Source organism: Peromyscus eremicus, chromosome 4 (genome assembly GCF_949786415.1).
Source record: "Peromyscus eremicus chromosome 4, PerEre_H2_v1, whole genome shotgun sequence".
Lineage (NCBI taxonomy): Eukaryota > Metazoa > Chordata > Mammalia > Rodentia > Cricetidae > Peromyscus > Peromyscus eremicus.
Window position 1 is genome coordinate 61,621,937 of NC_081419.1, and position 13,785 is coordinate 61,635,721.

The 13,785-nt window shown below is 41.8% G+C and overlaps 1 protein-coding gene across 7 annotated transcripts in view; it reads right to left on the reverse strand.

Annotated features, from left to right (window-relative positions):
* Positions 1-353: 353 nt before the first annotated feature.
* Ctnnd1 (catenin delta 1) overlaps positions 354-13,785 on the reverse strand; it is a 62,308-nt gene continuing 48,876 nt past the window's right edge. For 5 of the 7 annotated variants that reach the window (XM_059260805.1, XM_059260804.1, XM_059260806.1 and 2 more), the window contains 12 exons: positions 12,882-13,035; positions 12,482-12,499; positions 11,976-12,044; positions 10,653-10,780; positions 10,404-10,554; positions 9,577-9,769; positions 8,893-9,007; positions 8,271-8,358; positions 5,043-5,105; positions 3,259-3,362; positions 2,795-2,881; positions 354-2,500 (listed from right to left, as the gene is read on the reverse strand). In XM_059260805.1, coding sequence (XP_059116788.1) covers positions 2,489-2,500; positions 2,795-2,881; positions 3,259-3,362; positions 5,043-5,105; positions 8,271-8,358; positions 8,893-9,007; positions 9,577-9,769; positions 10,404-10,554; positions 10,653-10,780; positions 11,976-12,044; positions 12,482-12,499; positions 12,882-13,035 — 1,182 coding nt within the window. In that variant the 3' untranslated portion in view covers positions 354-2,488. The remainder of the gene's footprint in view (positions 2,501-2,794; positions 2,882-3,258; positions 3,363-5,042; positions 5,106-8,270; positions 8,359-8,892; positions 9,008-9,576; positions 9,770-10,403; positions 10,555-10,652; positions 10,781-11,975; positions 12,045-12,481; positions 12,500-12,881; positions 13,036-13,785) is intronic. The other 2 variants (XM_059260808.1, XM_059260807.1) reach the window with 2 other exon arrangements.

A 13,785-nucleotide genomic window follows, 5' to 3' on the forward strand; every position in this document is an offset into this window, starting at 1 on the left:
TTGTGTTCAAAAAGAGCATGTCTTCAGAGGGCTTTGCTCAGTATTGCTTTTGTCAAATGATGTGAGAAAACCCCAGAGAATGAGGAGGCTGTCAGCCTGCACTCTGCAGTTTCTATCTCTACTAAGTCCACCTGCTCTACTTTAGCCATCGAGTAACTTGGAGACTCGTGTTGGGGGTGTTCCCAAGAATGTTCCTGGATAAGACTTGGGACCGTAACAAAAGTGAACCCATCCTGAGACAACCTCCTTCTGACAGCTCTGAAAAGAAAAAGAACACTGACACTAAAATAATCAAGATGAAAAGGAGGGAGGAAATACAGCTCGAAGTGAAGAAATGACACAGACCTCCCACATACACACTTTAAAAACTTTATTTATATAAAAAACTCATTTGTTTTTAAAAGCATTAACAAGAAAGAAAAGAGAAAAGATATAGAGCAGAAGACATGCCCCTTAGTAGTGTTCGGTGGGAAGGTAGGATTTTTGGTTTGCTGAAATTGAATGTTTAGTGTTTATAAATGAAAGAGGAAAAAAACAAAACAAAACAAAAAAACAGTTAAAGGTCCCCCAAAGCCCATGGCTATTCTATTACCCACACCCCACCGAAAAAGAGCACCAGGAAGAGCAGAGGAGGACAAAAGAAACCAAGAATAGAGCCAGGTCTGGGTGGGAAGACTCCCTGTGCAGTGTACTCTGAGGGTCCCAGGGAGAGAGGCTCCTTTCTGCCAGAAAAGGTGGATGGGGGTAGGAAGAAATGAGAGGGAAACAAACAGTTAAAAAAAAGAAAAAAAGGGAAAAAAGGGGGGGATAATAATGCATAGGGAAAGGGGTTGGTGGGTTGTGCACTTTTCTCCCACCCCATAGCCTCAATATATTAAGGAACAGGACAAGAGGGATAAAGAATTCCAGTTGCATTGAATAGAGCTTTTGGATTAAGGAACAAAGGCAAATAAGGGAAAAAGTTAAAAAAAAAAAAAAAAATCAACCCAGATAGTAGCTGATTCTCTAGCCCAACCTGTAACATTCCCTACAATTGGACAAGGTATGATGGAGGCAAAGGAACTGGAGAGAAACCCTTGATTCCCTATAAACTTTCAGATAATGGGAACTGGGAACAACTAAGGAGTAAGAGTCGTGGCACTCCCTCCCACCAGCCTCACTTTGAGACTTATCAGGATAGGATAGTCACCAATTCCAACTGTACACTGTTGGCTAAATCAGAGGCTAGAACAATCCCCAAGGAGGACTTGAGGTTCCTTAGGTCACCACTCCTTTCCTTCAGCTACTGAGGGTCAACTGTGGGTAAGAAAATAACAAAATCTAACTTGCAAAATCATGAGAAATGAGACTGCAGAGGCAAAGAAAGGCACGTGGAAGAGAGGGAGGAGATGCACCCCAGGCCAAAGGCACAAAGAAGAGGCAAAGCCAGGGCAACTCCTACCTTAGAAGGGCAAAGGGGGCAGGAGTTATGTACAAGTCTTGTAGTTGGCCAACAGATCCAGGGAGGGGGAGGAGGAGGGACCAGCCTATAAAGGAAGAAGAGAATGGGGCAAGGAAGGTGGGGGGAAAGCCAGCTTTGAAGCTTCCTGCCAGTTTCAGACTAACCACTTCATGTACATTCCTTCTATTTCCTCCTAGAGGTTCATCTTCTCCCCAAAAGACAATCTTTCTGTTTCTTCTCAATCAAGAAGTGTTCCATGGCATTCTCTTTTTTACATAGCCTCTTGCAAACGGCCAAGTCAAGTTAGCAGATTTATCACAGGGTAAGAGAGGAGGGTTGAGGACAGCCTTGGTCAGGGCAGCACCCCAAGGTTGGCCTGAAGCTGACAGAAGAGATGGAGTCTGTAGGTCCTTTGTGGTCCCTGCCTCGGACAGGAGGAACAAGAGTTCTCAATCCCAGTTTGAGGAGTACCTCACTTACTCGAGGGCCCTTGCCAGGTGGAATGTGCCACTGTTTCCAGCCTTCTTGGCTTCAAAAAAGCCACTGGATAAGGGAAGAACTCATACTTCCCATTATCCAAAACAAAATTAAAAGTTCCCTCCCCACCAGAAAGAAAGACAGTCTTGATTAAAGTCATCAGTTTGTCAGAATGCTGAATACCGCATACACAGCGTGCAATTTTCAGTTCTTCCCACAGCTTCCAGTGAAGAGCTCCACTGTCTCCCTCCCTCCACACAGGCTGAGGGTCCAGGGAGGGCTGGCAAAAAGAGCTAATCTGCAGCAGTTTCTCAAGATATGCAAATAACTGAGTCAGGTTTCTTGGGGAAAACTGGAGGTAGGGGATGGGAGGACAGGACAATTAAACTTCAGTAGAAGATGTTGGGAATTGATGGAATGAAGGCAGCCACTCTGGGCTATAAGGGTAGGAGGCAGCCTGGCAGTTGGCACAATAGTCCAGCGAAGAAAGGAAAAAAATCATCAGTCCATTTCACCACCAAAAAATAAAAGTAATATATTATAAGCCCAGATGGAGCAGGTAGAGTGGTGCTAAATCTTCTGCTGTAGGAAAAAAAAAAAAAAAGAGAAAGCTGTTAATAAGGTTGAGAACAGAAGACCTGGAGAACAAGGCAGCTGAGTAAATCTGGAGGCAGGAAAACAGCACACAACAGAGAATCAGATCACCCACTGCATCCCAGGCTTTGAAGAGGTCAGGATCACAGAAGCAGAAATCCTTGGGCCCCACGAGCCTCAGACAAGTGTCTCAGGCCTGATCAAATCAATATGATTGGCAAAGAGTGGGCATACAGAGGCCTCCTTCTTGAGGACCATTTTAGAGGTAACTGGAGGACATACCATGGGGGAGTAAGACACTCGGTCCCCCTCATCATCCAAAACCAACACATCCAACTCTTCCTCCAAAGATTCCTGCCCCTCGTCCTGCTGTGAACACATGCAATTTGTTAGTAAGAGAGCCAAGATAAGAACCTCTAACTATGTGCCAATCAGGAAAATCCCAAGTTTGTAAACAAACACTGTTAAAAGTAAAAGGGTAAAACACCCTCAAGGTAAGTGAAAGAACAGGGTGATGTATGATGGAACAGATTAGTTAATGTTAGTCACATCAAAAACACTTGCAAAGACTTCCTCCAACACAATCAATGAAGAGCATCCCAAGAAAATTCAAGATGCATCAAAACCTCTACTTTTTCCTGAAAACACCTACCAAAGAAATATATTACCTTTCTCCATTTCATATATCATACAGTTTCAAAATACTATCAGTCTCATATACACAGCAGTATATAACAAGGATTTACCATCAAGGGTGCTCCCTTCAATGGCTCCATATCACCCAGATCCCCAGATCGATCCAGTGTTCTGTTGTGGTCTCCTCTTTCATTCAGTGTGGAATAGTTGTTATCTAGAGGGGGAAAGTACACAGAAACAATATATTCCCTCTAGTATACAATGTATCTGAATTAGGCACCTTGATAGAGAAGTGAGCTGTTTCAGATGCCCCAAAGCATTAAAGATTAATGCTTTTTAATACTTAAACATAGCTTGAATATAATGGAGAAGATAATGTATGTGAAATACCCAGTACTAGGGATGTAGTTCAATGCTAGAGTGGCTGGCCTAGACTCTATTACCATCACTGTGAAAACAACAAAAGGATAACAATGACAACAACGGTGTCCTATGGTGGGTAATACTAAAGAGATTGATTGGGCTTGCTTATAGTCCGCCCTGAAATTAGGAGAAAACAGAAACAAGCTGCAACTGGAAGGAATTGACGAAGCAAAACACAACTTAAGTTCAGCCTTTGGGAATGAAAAGTCAGAAGAGCAAAGGGGAAGGACATTCCAGTAGAAGGCTTAACATACCAAGGCTTTTAAATAATGCACAATTAGTTGTGTGTCCTGATGTAAACCTACAATTGCAGCACTTGGGAGATGAAGGGAGGAGGGTCCACAGATGTTCAAGGTCATCCTCAGCTATATACTGAGTTCAGTTTCAGTCTGAGATATGGGAAACCCTAATAATAACAAATAATAAAGTAGAATGATGAGACAGAATAGCAGGCAGGCAGGAGGCCCAAGAATTTAAGGTCATCCTCAGCTATATTGTAAGTTCATAGCTAACCTGGGCTATGAGACTGTGCCTCAAAAAAAAAAAAAGGGAGGGGGGGCAGCAGCAAGTATATCAGCTAAACTGAAAGTAGAGAGAAAGAACAGAGCGAGATCAGGGCAGATTATATGGACACAACAAGACTTTCTGAGAACATCTGTTAGAAGAGGAAGATCAAGAGTTCAAGGTCAGGGCCTGGAGAGATGGCTCAACACACTTGTTGCTCTTGCAGAGAGTCTGGATTAGGCTCCCATCACTCACATGGTAGTTCACAACCATCCCTAACTCCAGTTCTAGGGGATCTTACCTCTGAGGGCAAGAAGCACCACATACAGCAAACAAACATACCAGCAAAACACTCATACGCATAAAAAAAATAATAATAAACCAGGCATGGCAGCACACGCCTTTAATCCCAGCACAGGGGAGGCAGAAGCAGGCAGATTCCTGTGAGTTCAAGGTCAGCCTGGTCTACAAAGTAAGTTTCAGGACTGCCAGGAATACACAGAGAGATCTTGTCTCAAAAAATTAAAATAAAAAAAAAAAAAATGTTGTGGAAAAAAAAATTTAAGAAAGATCATCCCATCCACAGAAACATGTGAAAATGTAGAAAAGAGCAGGGATTGATCAAATTTTACTATATTCCTAGATATCCTTTCAAATGGAGATTACCAATCACAGTACTTCAGGAATGGTAAATGATAAGGGTATTTAGGGGGTAAAAAGCTACAGGAAAAAAAAAAAAAATCCAGGCATGGTGGAGCATATCTGTAATCCCAGCACTTGGAGGTAGAGGAAAGAGGATCAGGAAGGAGTTCAAGATCAACCTCAACTGCAGTTGAGTTCAAGACCAGCCTATATGACTTGAAACCCTGTCTCAAAAAAAGAAAGGAAAAAAGAAAAGAAAAGGAGAAAATACCTACTCACCCCAATTACACTATTCTGCAACATTAGACAGGAATTCATCACCTACCTAATGATTTTGTGTTTGACCCCATATTGCTCATTGGAATTTCTTCCCGGTCAGGTTTCTTATCTATATGGAATTAGAAAGTTATTCAAATCAAAATCCAATACTCCAAGATCTATATTAAGTAGACATTTCTCTCTGGCATGCCATCCTTCCCTGTCTTTATTCAAATAAAGTTTTACTCAGCACATACTATTTGCCAAGTACTAATCACAGCCTACAGTTATAGGAAAGCCCTCAGAGAACTCTGATCCCTTTCATACAGAAACCTAAAGACAAGAACACTAAAGAGACCAGAAGACAGCTCAGTAGATAAAGGTACTTGCTGCCAAGCCCGGAGTTTCATCCCTGGAACCAACTTGTGGAAGGAACTGATTCACACAAGTTGTCCTCTGACCGCCACATATGTACCTACACACCCAAAAAAATAAACAAATTAAAAGTACTTCAGTAATCTGAGCTATGACATCTCAAAGCCCCTTTAGTCTTAAAATTATGAGGGTCTAGGCTGGAGATGCGGCTCAAAAGTAGGTAAGGCATTAGCCACCAGAAATAAGACCTTAGATTCAGTCCCCAATCACATACACAGGAAATAAATGAGGATGCAAAGGACTTTTATCGGTGTGGAATAAATACACGTTACTATATTCAGAAATGTAACCATCTATCCCACTTAGAAATAAACGTATTACCTATCATAAACATCTTCAATTTAAAAGGCACTGGCAAGGTGGCTCAGCAGATGAAGCACTGGCTGTGCCAGCCTGGCAGCCTGAGTCTGATCCCCAGAAGCTACGCAGAACTGCAAGAACCAGCTCCAGAGTTGTCCCTGAGCTCCACTGAAAGCCACAGTATGGGTGTGCCCACAACATGTACACAGTAATAATAAATTTTAAAGACAAAGACACCCAAGGTGGGGAGCACTGTCTAACATTTTTGTATACCTCTTAACTTTAATTAATAAGCACACTCCCATAATTTTGGCACTTAGAAGGCAGAGGTAGGGGATCACTGCAAGTTCCAGGCTAGCCTGGTTCTATATAGTAAGTTCCAGGCAATTGTAGGGTCCATGGCAAGACCCTCCTTCAAGAGAACCACAAAAAATAAATGAGTTAGCCTGTCTTGCCCTAGAATGGAACATTACTCATATAGGAATCTGAAATGTTATGGCATTGTCTCCCCGCAAGATAATGGTTTCTAGAACAATGCAAACATTATAAAATTAACAGATTTTAGTATGTATGTGTATTTTAAAAACACATTTGTATCACCACATATATAATCATAAAAGCCATTTTTTAATTTGATATTTCTATTCTTAACACCTTATTTTTTAACTTTTCTATTATTACATTGTGTGTGTGTGTCTGTGTGTATGTGTCTGTGTGCCTGTGTCTGTGTGTCTGTATCTGTGTGTGTGTCTGTGTGTGTGCATGCACGCATCCATCCATATTAGGACATGGATATAGTGGTCAGAGAACAAATTTCAGGAGTCAGTTCTCTCTCAGGGATGGAATTCAGGTTGTTAGGCTTAAGTGAGCTGACCTGCTTAGCTACCTTGATGGCCTAGAAAAAGCCTTTTAAGTACTGGGAAGTTAACAGACTCAGAAACATAAATTTGATTTTCTTTGGGTTTGTTTGTTTGTTTGTTTGTTTGTTTGTTTGTTTGTTTTAGAACAGGGTCTTATTCTACATCTCAGGTTGGCCTAGAACTTTCTATGTAGCCCATGCAGGCTTCAAACAAACGGCGATCTCCCACGCCTTAGTCTTCCAAGTGCTGGGATGAGTCATCACACTCAGCCAAAATTTTATTGTTTACTTGGGTAGCAAATACTGTCAGTTTTTTGTTGGTGGTGTTTTTGTTTTGTTTCGAGACAAGGTTTGTTTGTTTTTTTGAGATAAAGTTTCTCTTTGTATGTAACCCTGGTTGTCCTGGAACTCAATCTGCAGACCAGCCTGGCCTCAAACTCACAAGAGATCTGCCTGCCTCTGCCTACTGAGGGGTGAGATTAAGAGTGTGCACTACACCGTCCCGCTTTGGCCCCAGTTTTTTAACCAAAGCGATAAGGTTTCCACATTTACTTTTGTGGAAATGCTTGCCAAATAACCATGTCTCAGCTGCTTCATAAAGTAAAATAGTACTCTATAAAAAACAGGTAGTCTAATAAGTTAACACCTATAGTCTGCCTCAAGACATCCACAGTGGCTCCCTACACAGCACAAGTGCTGTGCATGTCCTCATTAGCACTACACATCAAAACGATGTGCGTCCGGGGGTATTAATGTTTACAGCTCCATCAAGGATGCTCCTGAATGAAGATGGCTTTTTATAGAGTATATGGCAATGAAAATCACTTGTTCAGATCGGTGTTGCTACCCTCATTTATGCTGAGCAGCCAGTAGCAAGCACCACTGTTTCTATGCCATCGGCACACATGTCCAAGAGTTTTGGGGCCCTCGTACCACACTCCAAAGCCATGGGTCAAATCAAAAATCAAATCATTAAGGTAAAAAGGGTTACAGTATATAATTTCAGTGAAAGAGAAAAAATATATACAATACAAAATATATAATTCATCTATGGTAAAGTGGTTTAAAAAGCTCTAATTCAGTTAGGGGCATAGAACACTTGCCTAGAAAGCCCTGCATTCAATCTCCAGTGCCACACAAACACAAAAACACAAGCACACACACACAGCTATAAACTAAAACAGCAATAGTGGTGCTTTTCTCTAGGCACTAGAAATAACAGACTTTCTAGTTGTCAGTAGTTTTTAGTTTTTCAACTGGAAAAGCACTAATAATTAACCAAGCACATTAATCAACAGAACACAAAAATTTAAAAGAGGAAGAAATGAAACAGAAAAACTATGCCTCACTCTCTAAGTCCACAGGCAAATAGGAGCCACACTCAAGCTCACCAACTGCTTTGATTTTGGTTTTGTTTTCTTTTGAGACAGAGTTTCATGTCGCCAAGGCTGGCCTTGACATACTGATCCTTCCTCCACCTTGGAGTCCTGGACTGGGATCACAGGTGTGTACCACCACACCCTTCCCTGCCTGTTTTAATTTCTAAATTCAAACCCATTCTCTTACACATTAAAATCCTGAGGCAAAGCATTACTCCAAAGCGTTATTCAGGGTCTAGCTAATTTTAGAAATACATACATACCCCATTTCTTAGTTAATAAGATATTAAACAATGGTGGGAGCACCTCCTGTTTACTATACCTGATTTTTGGTTCCGGTCGATGAGTGGAAGAGTGCTATCATCATATGAATGGCTGCTCTGGCTTCTAGATGCATTGCTTAGATTCACCTGGAGGCAAACAAACGTAACATCATAGAAACCTGAAGATACCCACTTCTTTCTGTCCCCTCCCCTCCTAACCACGCACCTCCTCCTTCAGAAGCTCTTAAGGACCATTGACTTCCTTCTCCATGATCACCTGTCCTAGCGCTTACTCACACATTCTTCCCCTAATGGGCTTAAATCTCTAGGCTCCTATTGACAACTATGACTCTTCAGAAGAAGAATCTGAGGCTAGGTAGTAGCACTTATCTACCTATAAGGCTAGTACTTAGGGGATGGAGGAAGAAGAATCAGAGAATGATAAGCACATAGAAGGGTCAGAGTACATCATCACTATTCACCACCACCAGCATGTACTGCCATGGTCAACGTCGAGAGAGTAGAACAATATCAGTAAAAGTAAACTGGGGGCACCACTGTATTAAGAGGTAGTGTAGCAAATATCTGAAAGACTTGGGTTTAGTATGATAGTCAATATCAGAGGCACTAGCTAAAAACCAAAGGAGAAAAAAGCCAACGCTTTGGTGAAGAGTATTGCACCTGGAAGTCTGACTTCTTCCAGCCTTCTTTTTCCAGTGGCTTGCGAAGTTCCTTATAGCCCCAGATCGTCTGCAAGACAAGAGCTGCTGCCCGGACTTCTTTTTCTGAGCGATTCCTATGGAGGAAAGTAACACCATACAAAGTTTGGCTATAAGACCAGGGAATCTTGACCCTGTACCCTCTAAGAAGTGGTTCTCAACCTTCCTAATGCACAACCCTTTAATACAGTTCCTCATGTTGTGGGGAGCCCCCCAACATAAAATTATTTTCATTGCTACTTCATAACTGTAATTTTGCTACTATTATGTATCATACTGTAAACACCTGTGTTTTCTGATGGTCTTAGATGACCCCTGTGAAGGCAACAACCCCAAAGGGGTCATGACCCATAGGTTGAGAACCAATGCTCTAACAATACAAGGATATAAAAATGTAAAATGGGTGAAAGCAAATTTTCTCCAAATTGTATATTCTGTCTGAAACACTGACATAGACTAATTGGATGTGTAAGAGTCCATTATCAATGTACAGACCAACATTAAGAATGAAAACAGACCAATCTCTCTCTACATGTCACAGGGTAATATAAGGGGAAGAAAGCTCAGAACAGAAGAGGGCAGCTCCTTTCTGAAAGCTCTTCTCTCATACTCAAATTCTTCCAGCTCCGATTAAATATAAGCTCACCCTGATTTGTTGATCAAGACCAGCTTCTCAATACCCTGGGTCTCTCGAAGCTTTTTGGCAGCTTCCAAGTTCTCAGCAATAACTTCATTGATGGTGTTCAAAATAGAGACCACAGTATCTTCAGAGAAATTCCAGGAGGAGTTCTGCTGGCCTCCCGGCAGATTCTTTACCAAGTTAGGAATGGCATGTTTGCCTATAGCAGTAAGACAAAAGGAACAAGTGTGGGGAGAAACGTCAGCCAGGTCAAGGGGAGCCTTCCAGTACATTGTAGAGTAATCAGGTCAAGTGTGAGCTCGAGCCAAACAAATCAACTTCATTATCACATAAGATTATATCAAAGGGGCAAAGGACACGAGACAGCCATGAACTCACTGCCCTTCCTCCTTCCTCAAGTGCAGTAAGACAATGTGATGCTGGATATCGAAATACACTGCCTGGTCTCTTCACACACTCTAATGAAAGTAGTATGTTCAGTACTATAATATGATAATTCAGTGGGACAGAGTTCTTTATGAATTTAAAAAAAATCAACAACTTGGGCTCTGCCACTAACTAACTATGTTAATTCTGGGCAAATGAAAAAACAGAAAAATTCTTAACAATGACTAGGGAAAGAGAGAAAAAGCAGATATTCAACAAAGCTATAATATTTTTGAAGAACCATCACTTCTTGCTTTTTTAAGAACCACTAAACCATGAACCTTCACCAATACTCAGATATATAAACTAAGGAAGAGTATAGCATCCTTCTCTTCGATGATATCAACAAACGACTAAACATTTGCTGGAATCCAGGCACTGTGCTAGGCACTGATTCAAATCCTTACCAATTAACTCTTTGTTCCGAGCATCCACGGCCAGGTTTCTCAGTGCCCCAGATGCTGCTTTCACTACTCGTTCATGTTCACTGGTCAGGAGGTCAGCTATGGCAGAGAGAGCCTTCTCTTGACGCAGAGCAGAGCGGATGTATCGACCATACTAGGAAGCACATGGGAAGCAGTGAGAAGATTACAAATGGCAGCAAACTAGTTATCTAAGTTCTTTATCTCCAAATCCATTTTCTCAGAGGTACTCACTGTCCAGCGCCCAGCACACAAGTTCTGGATAGCTCCAGCGGAGGCTTCTAGGATGGCAGGCGTCTTGCTCTCCTTAAGGAGTGAAATGTATATTCGCACCACTTCTGGCTGAAATAAGAGTTCATATCCTGTACAAGAAAGGGCAAGACAGAAGATGCTAATCGATGCCTACAAACCAGGCTCTGGCTGCCTACTGTTCTACTACATCTCCATCATTAGGCTCTACATCTCTTTCTTCTTAGGTTTTTGTTGTGTCTTTTAAGACAGGGTCTTGTAATGTCACGCAGACTGGCCTCAAACTCATAATCTTCCTGTCTTAGCCTCTCAAGTGCTAGAGTAGCCTATGAAGTACTAGGACTACAAGCACGTACCACCAGGCCCAGCTGATTCCATGCCTTAAGGATAACTAGTGTAGCCTGAAGCAGTGTACACACTTTTAATCCCAGCACTTGGGAGGCAGAGGCAGAGGCAGGCCTGAAGCAGTGTACACACTTTTAATCCCAGCACTTGGGAGGCAGAGGCAGAGGCAGGTGGGTCAGAGCCTGAAGCCAGCCTAGTCTACAGAGAGAGTTCCAGAACAGCCAGAGCTGCATAGTGTAACCCTATCTCAAAAAAAACAAAGCAAAAGGAGAAAAAAACAAAAACAAAAACAAAAAACCCTAAAATAACAACAACTAGTCCATGGTAAAAACAGAATAGACATCAATTCTATCATATTCAATTCCTTTCTCCTTCCTCCTTGACTTGTACCCCATAGCTAACTTACGCCTTGTTTTCACCATGAGCAATCAGGCTTAATGATTCAACCTCTCAAACAAATTATTTCTAATTTAACTCAGTAACTCGCCTCACCATGAATATAACTAAATGAAAGGGACAGCCTGAGATTTAACACCCTTTAATTAAAGTCTTCTATATTTATGGAAAGCTAGCAAGTTTATATTCATTGATACAGTGGCTCCGAAATCCAAGCTGTGACAAAGAGATTTTCTTCTAACAGTAAGGTCCAATATCCAAAAACTACGGTGGGCACTTACTGGCTAAGTTTCTGTCTTTTCTTTTCTGAGGCGTTCTCTCTATTCTAATCTGGCTATGAACTCACAGCAATCCTCCTGCCTCAGCTGCCCAAGTACTATTTGCAGGCATTACCATTACACACAGCCTAGCTTCTGACTTGAGACTAAATTCTGTGAATTTTCCCAATACTTCAACATCACTTCAAATCCAACAAGTCAGAGACAATTATTAATACAGTACATAAATTGTTACATATGCAAAAACTATATCTGAGATCTCTGGAGACTGAGAAAAAGGATAACTTACCTCGAGCAGGACTAGTTCTTTTAGGGAAATCCACTGTATCACTTGCTGGATCCTCTGTGGGTTTTTTCCCTATAAAAATGGGGGAAGGGTAGAGAGAATTTGGTAAAGAACTTTTAAAGAAAGTTTTCACCTCAGTTTTTCATCCTTTACTCAGAATCTTCAGATCAGAGATGCAGCATCAAAACAGGCAAAAGAAGGGAACCCCACACACACCTGTCTGAACAGGTGTGATGCAGAAACAAGGGCCAAAACCAGGCAGTAGATTGGTACAAAAAGGATAACCACTTTTACTGCTATTAACTGAATTCTGATAACAGAGACTACTGTCCACAAATAGCATGTCAAAGCCACAACCCAGAAGAGCTAAATTTATTTCAATGCTTTTCCTCAACTAAATTTTCCTACATGCATCCACAGGAAAGGGTTAGAAAAGGAAATACTGGGGAAGGCAAAAACCAAAACATGCACATTAGAAGGAGACAAGTGCCTTAAAAGATTGCACTCACCTCTGGAGAACCACTCATCTTCCAGTGCATCACCAAGGTGGAAAGCGAGGAGAGAAATGAAGGAAGAAAACGCAGGAGAAAGATGTCAACAGCATCATGGGCAAGTTCACAAGAAAGCAGAGGAGGAGGAGGAAACGAGAGGAAGGCCCCAGATTAGTTGAGCTCTTATCCTTCACCTGCCCCAGTGCCACCACACTAACAACCATCACTGTCATCATATCATCATCATCACCACCACCACCACCACCACCACCACCAAAATCAAAGCATCTAGACCAAAGGAAGCAGCAGCAAAGCAAAAGGACAAGTCTCCACTAGGTAGACTTCCAGACTATTTGTAAGTACCTATAAGGCTAAGTGTTCCTCCTGTCCCATATAAAGAACAGGAACTAAGACTCACCTTTGCCCTTCTTGGCCCCAAAGCAACTGGCAGCATGTGGCCCAGTATTGTTAGCCACACTGGGAAGTGCCTCTTGGTAACGTTCTGCCTGTGGGATTTCACGGTGGACTTGATATGATAAGTTCCGAAGGAGGCAAACACAGTTCTCCACAAGCTTAGGGATACAAAGCAAAAGGTTCAATTAGAAAAGAGAATGCCTATGACGATTGTCAAGAAATTCTGTCTCCATAATTTGAATATTAAAATATCAATCCTAAAATGCATAACTCAATCCATCTTCTCTCAGGTCCCCTTCTCAGTGCCCCAGGCTCCTCAAAACCCTTGTTATCTTCAGGCTAACAGAAGGTCTAATTACAGACATATAATGGCTTCTGCAACTACATAGTAATGCAACATATGTAGGTCATTGTTTTCCCTACTTAGAAAATGTATAGTTGCTGGGCAGTGGTGGCGCACATCTTTGATCCTAGCACTTGGGAAGCAGAGGCAGGTGGATCTCTGTGAGTTCGAGGCCAGCCTGGTCTACAGAGCAAGATCCAGGATGGGCACCAAAACTACACAGAGAAACCCTGTCTTGAAAGAAAAAAAAAAAAAAGAAAGAAAATGTATAGTCTAGAAGGCTACTAAGCAGCTTTAATATATATGGGAGAAACGTGTGCGCGCGCGTAAAGAAAATTATCTTTGAGGCTGGAGAGATGGCTTAGTCATTAACAGCACTTGCTGCACAACAAGCCAGGCATGAACTTGAATGTACCTGTAAACCCAGTGCTATAGGAACAGAGACAGGATTGCTAGGGCATATTTGCTACTAGCCTAGCCAAAGAATACAACCTCAAGGTGAGACCTTGCCTCAAAAGAATAAAGTGGAGAGTGCCTGAGTGACAAACAAGGACACTAATGTTCT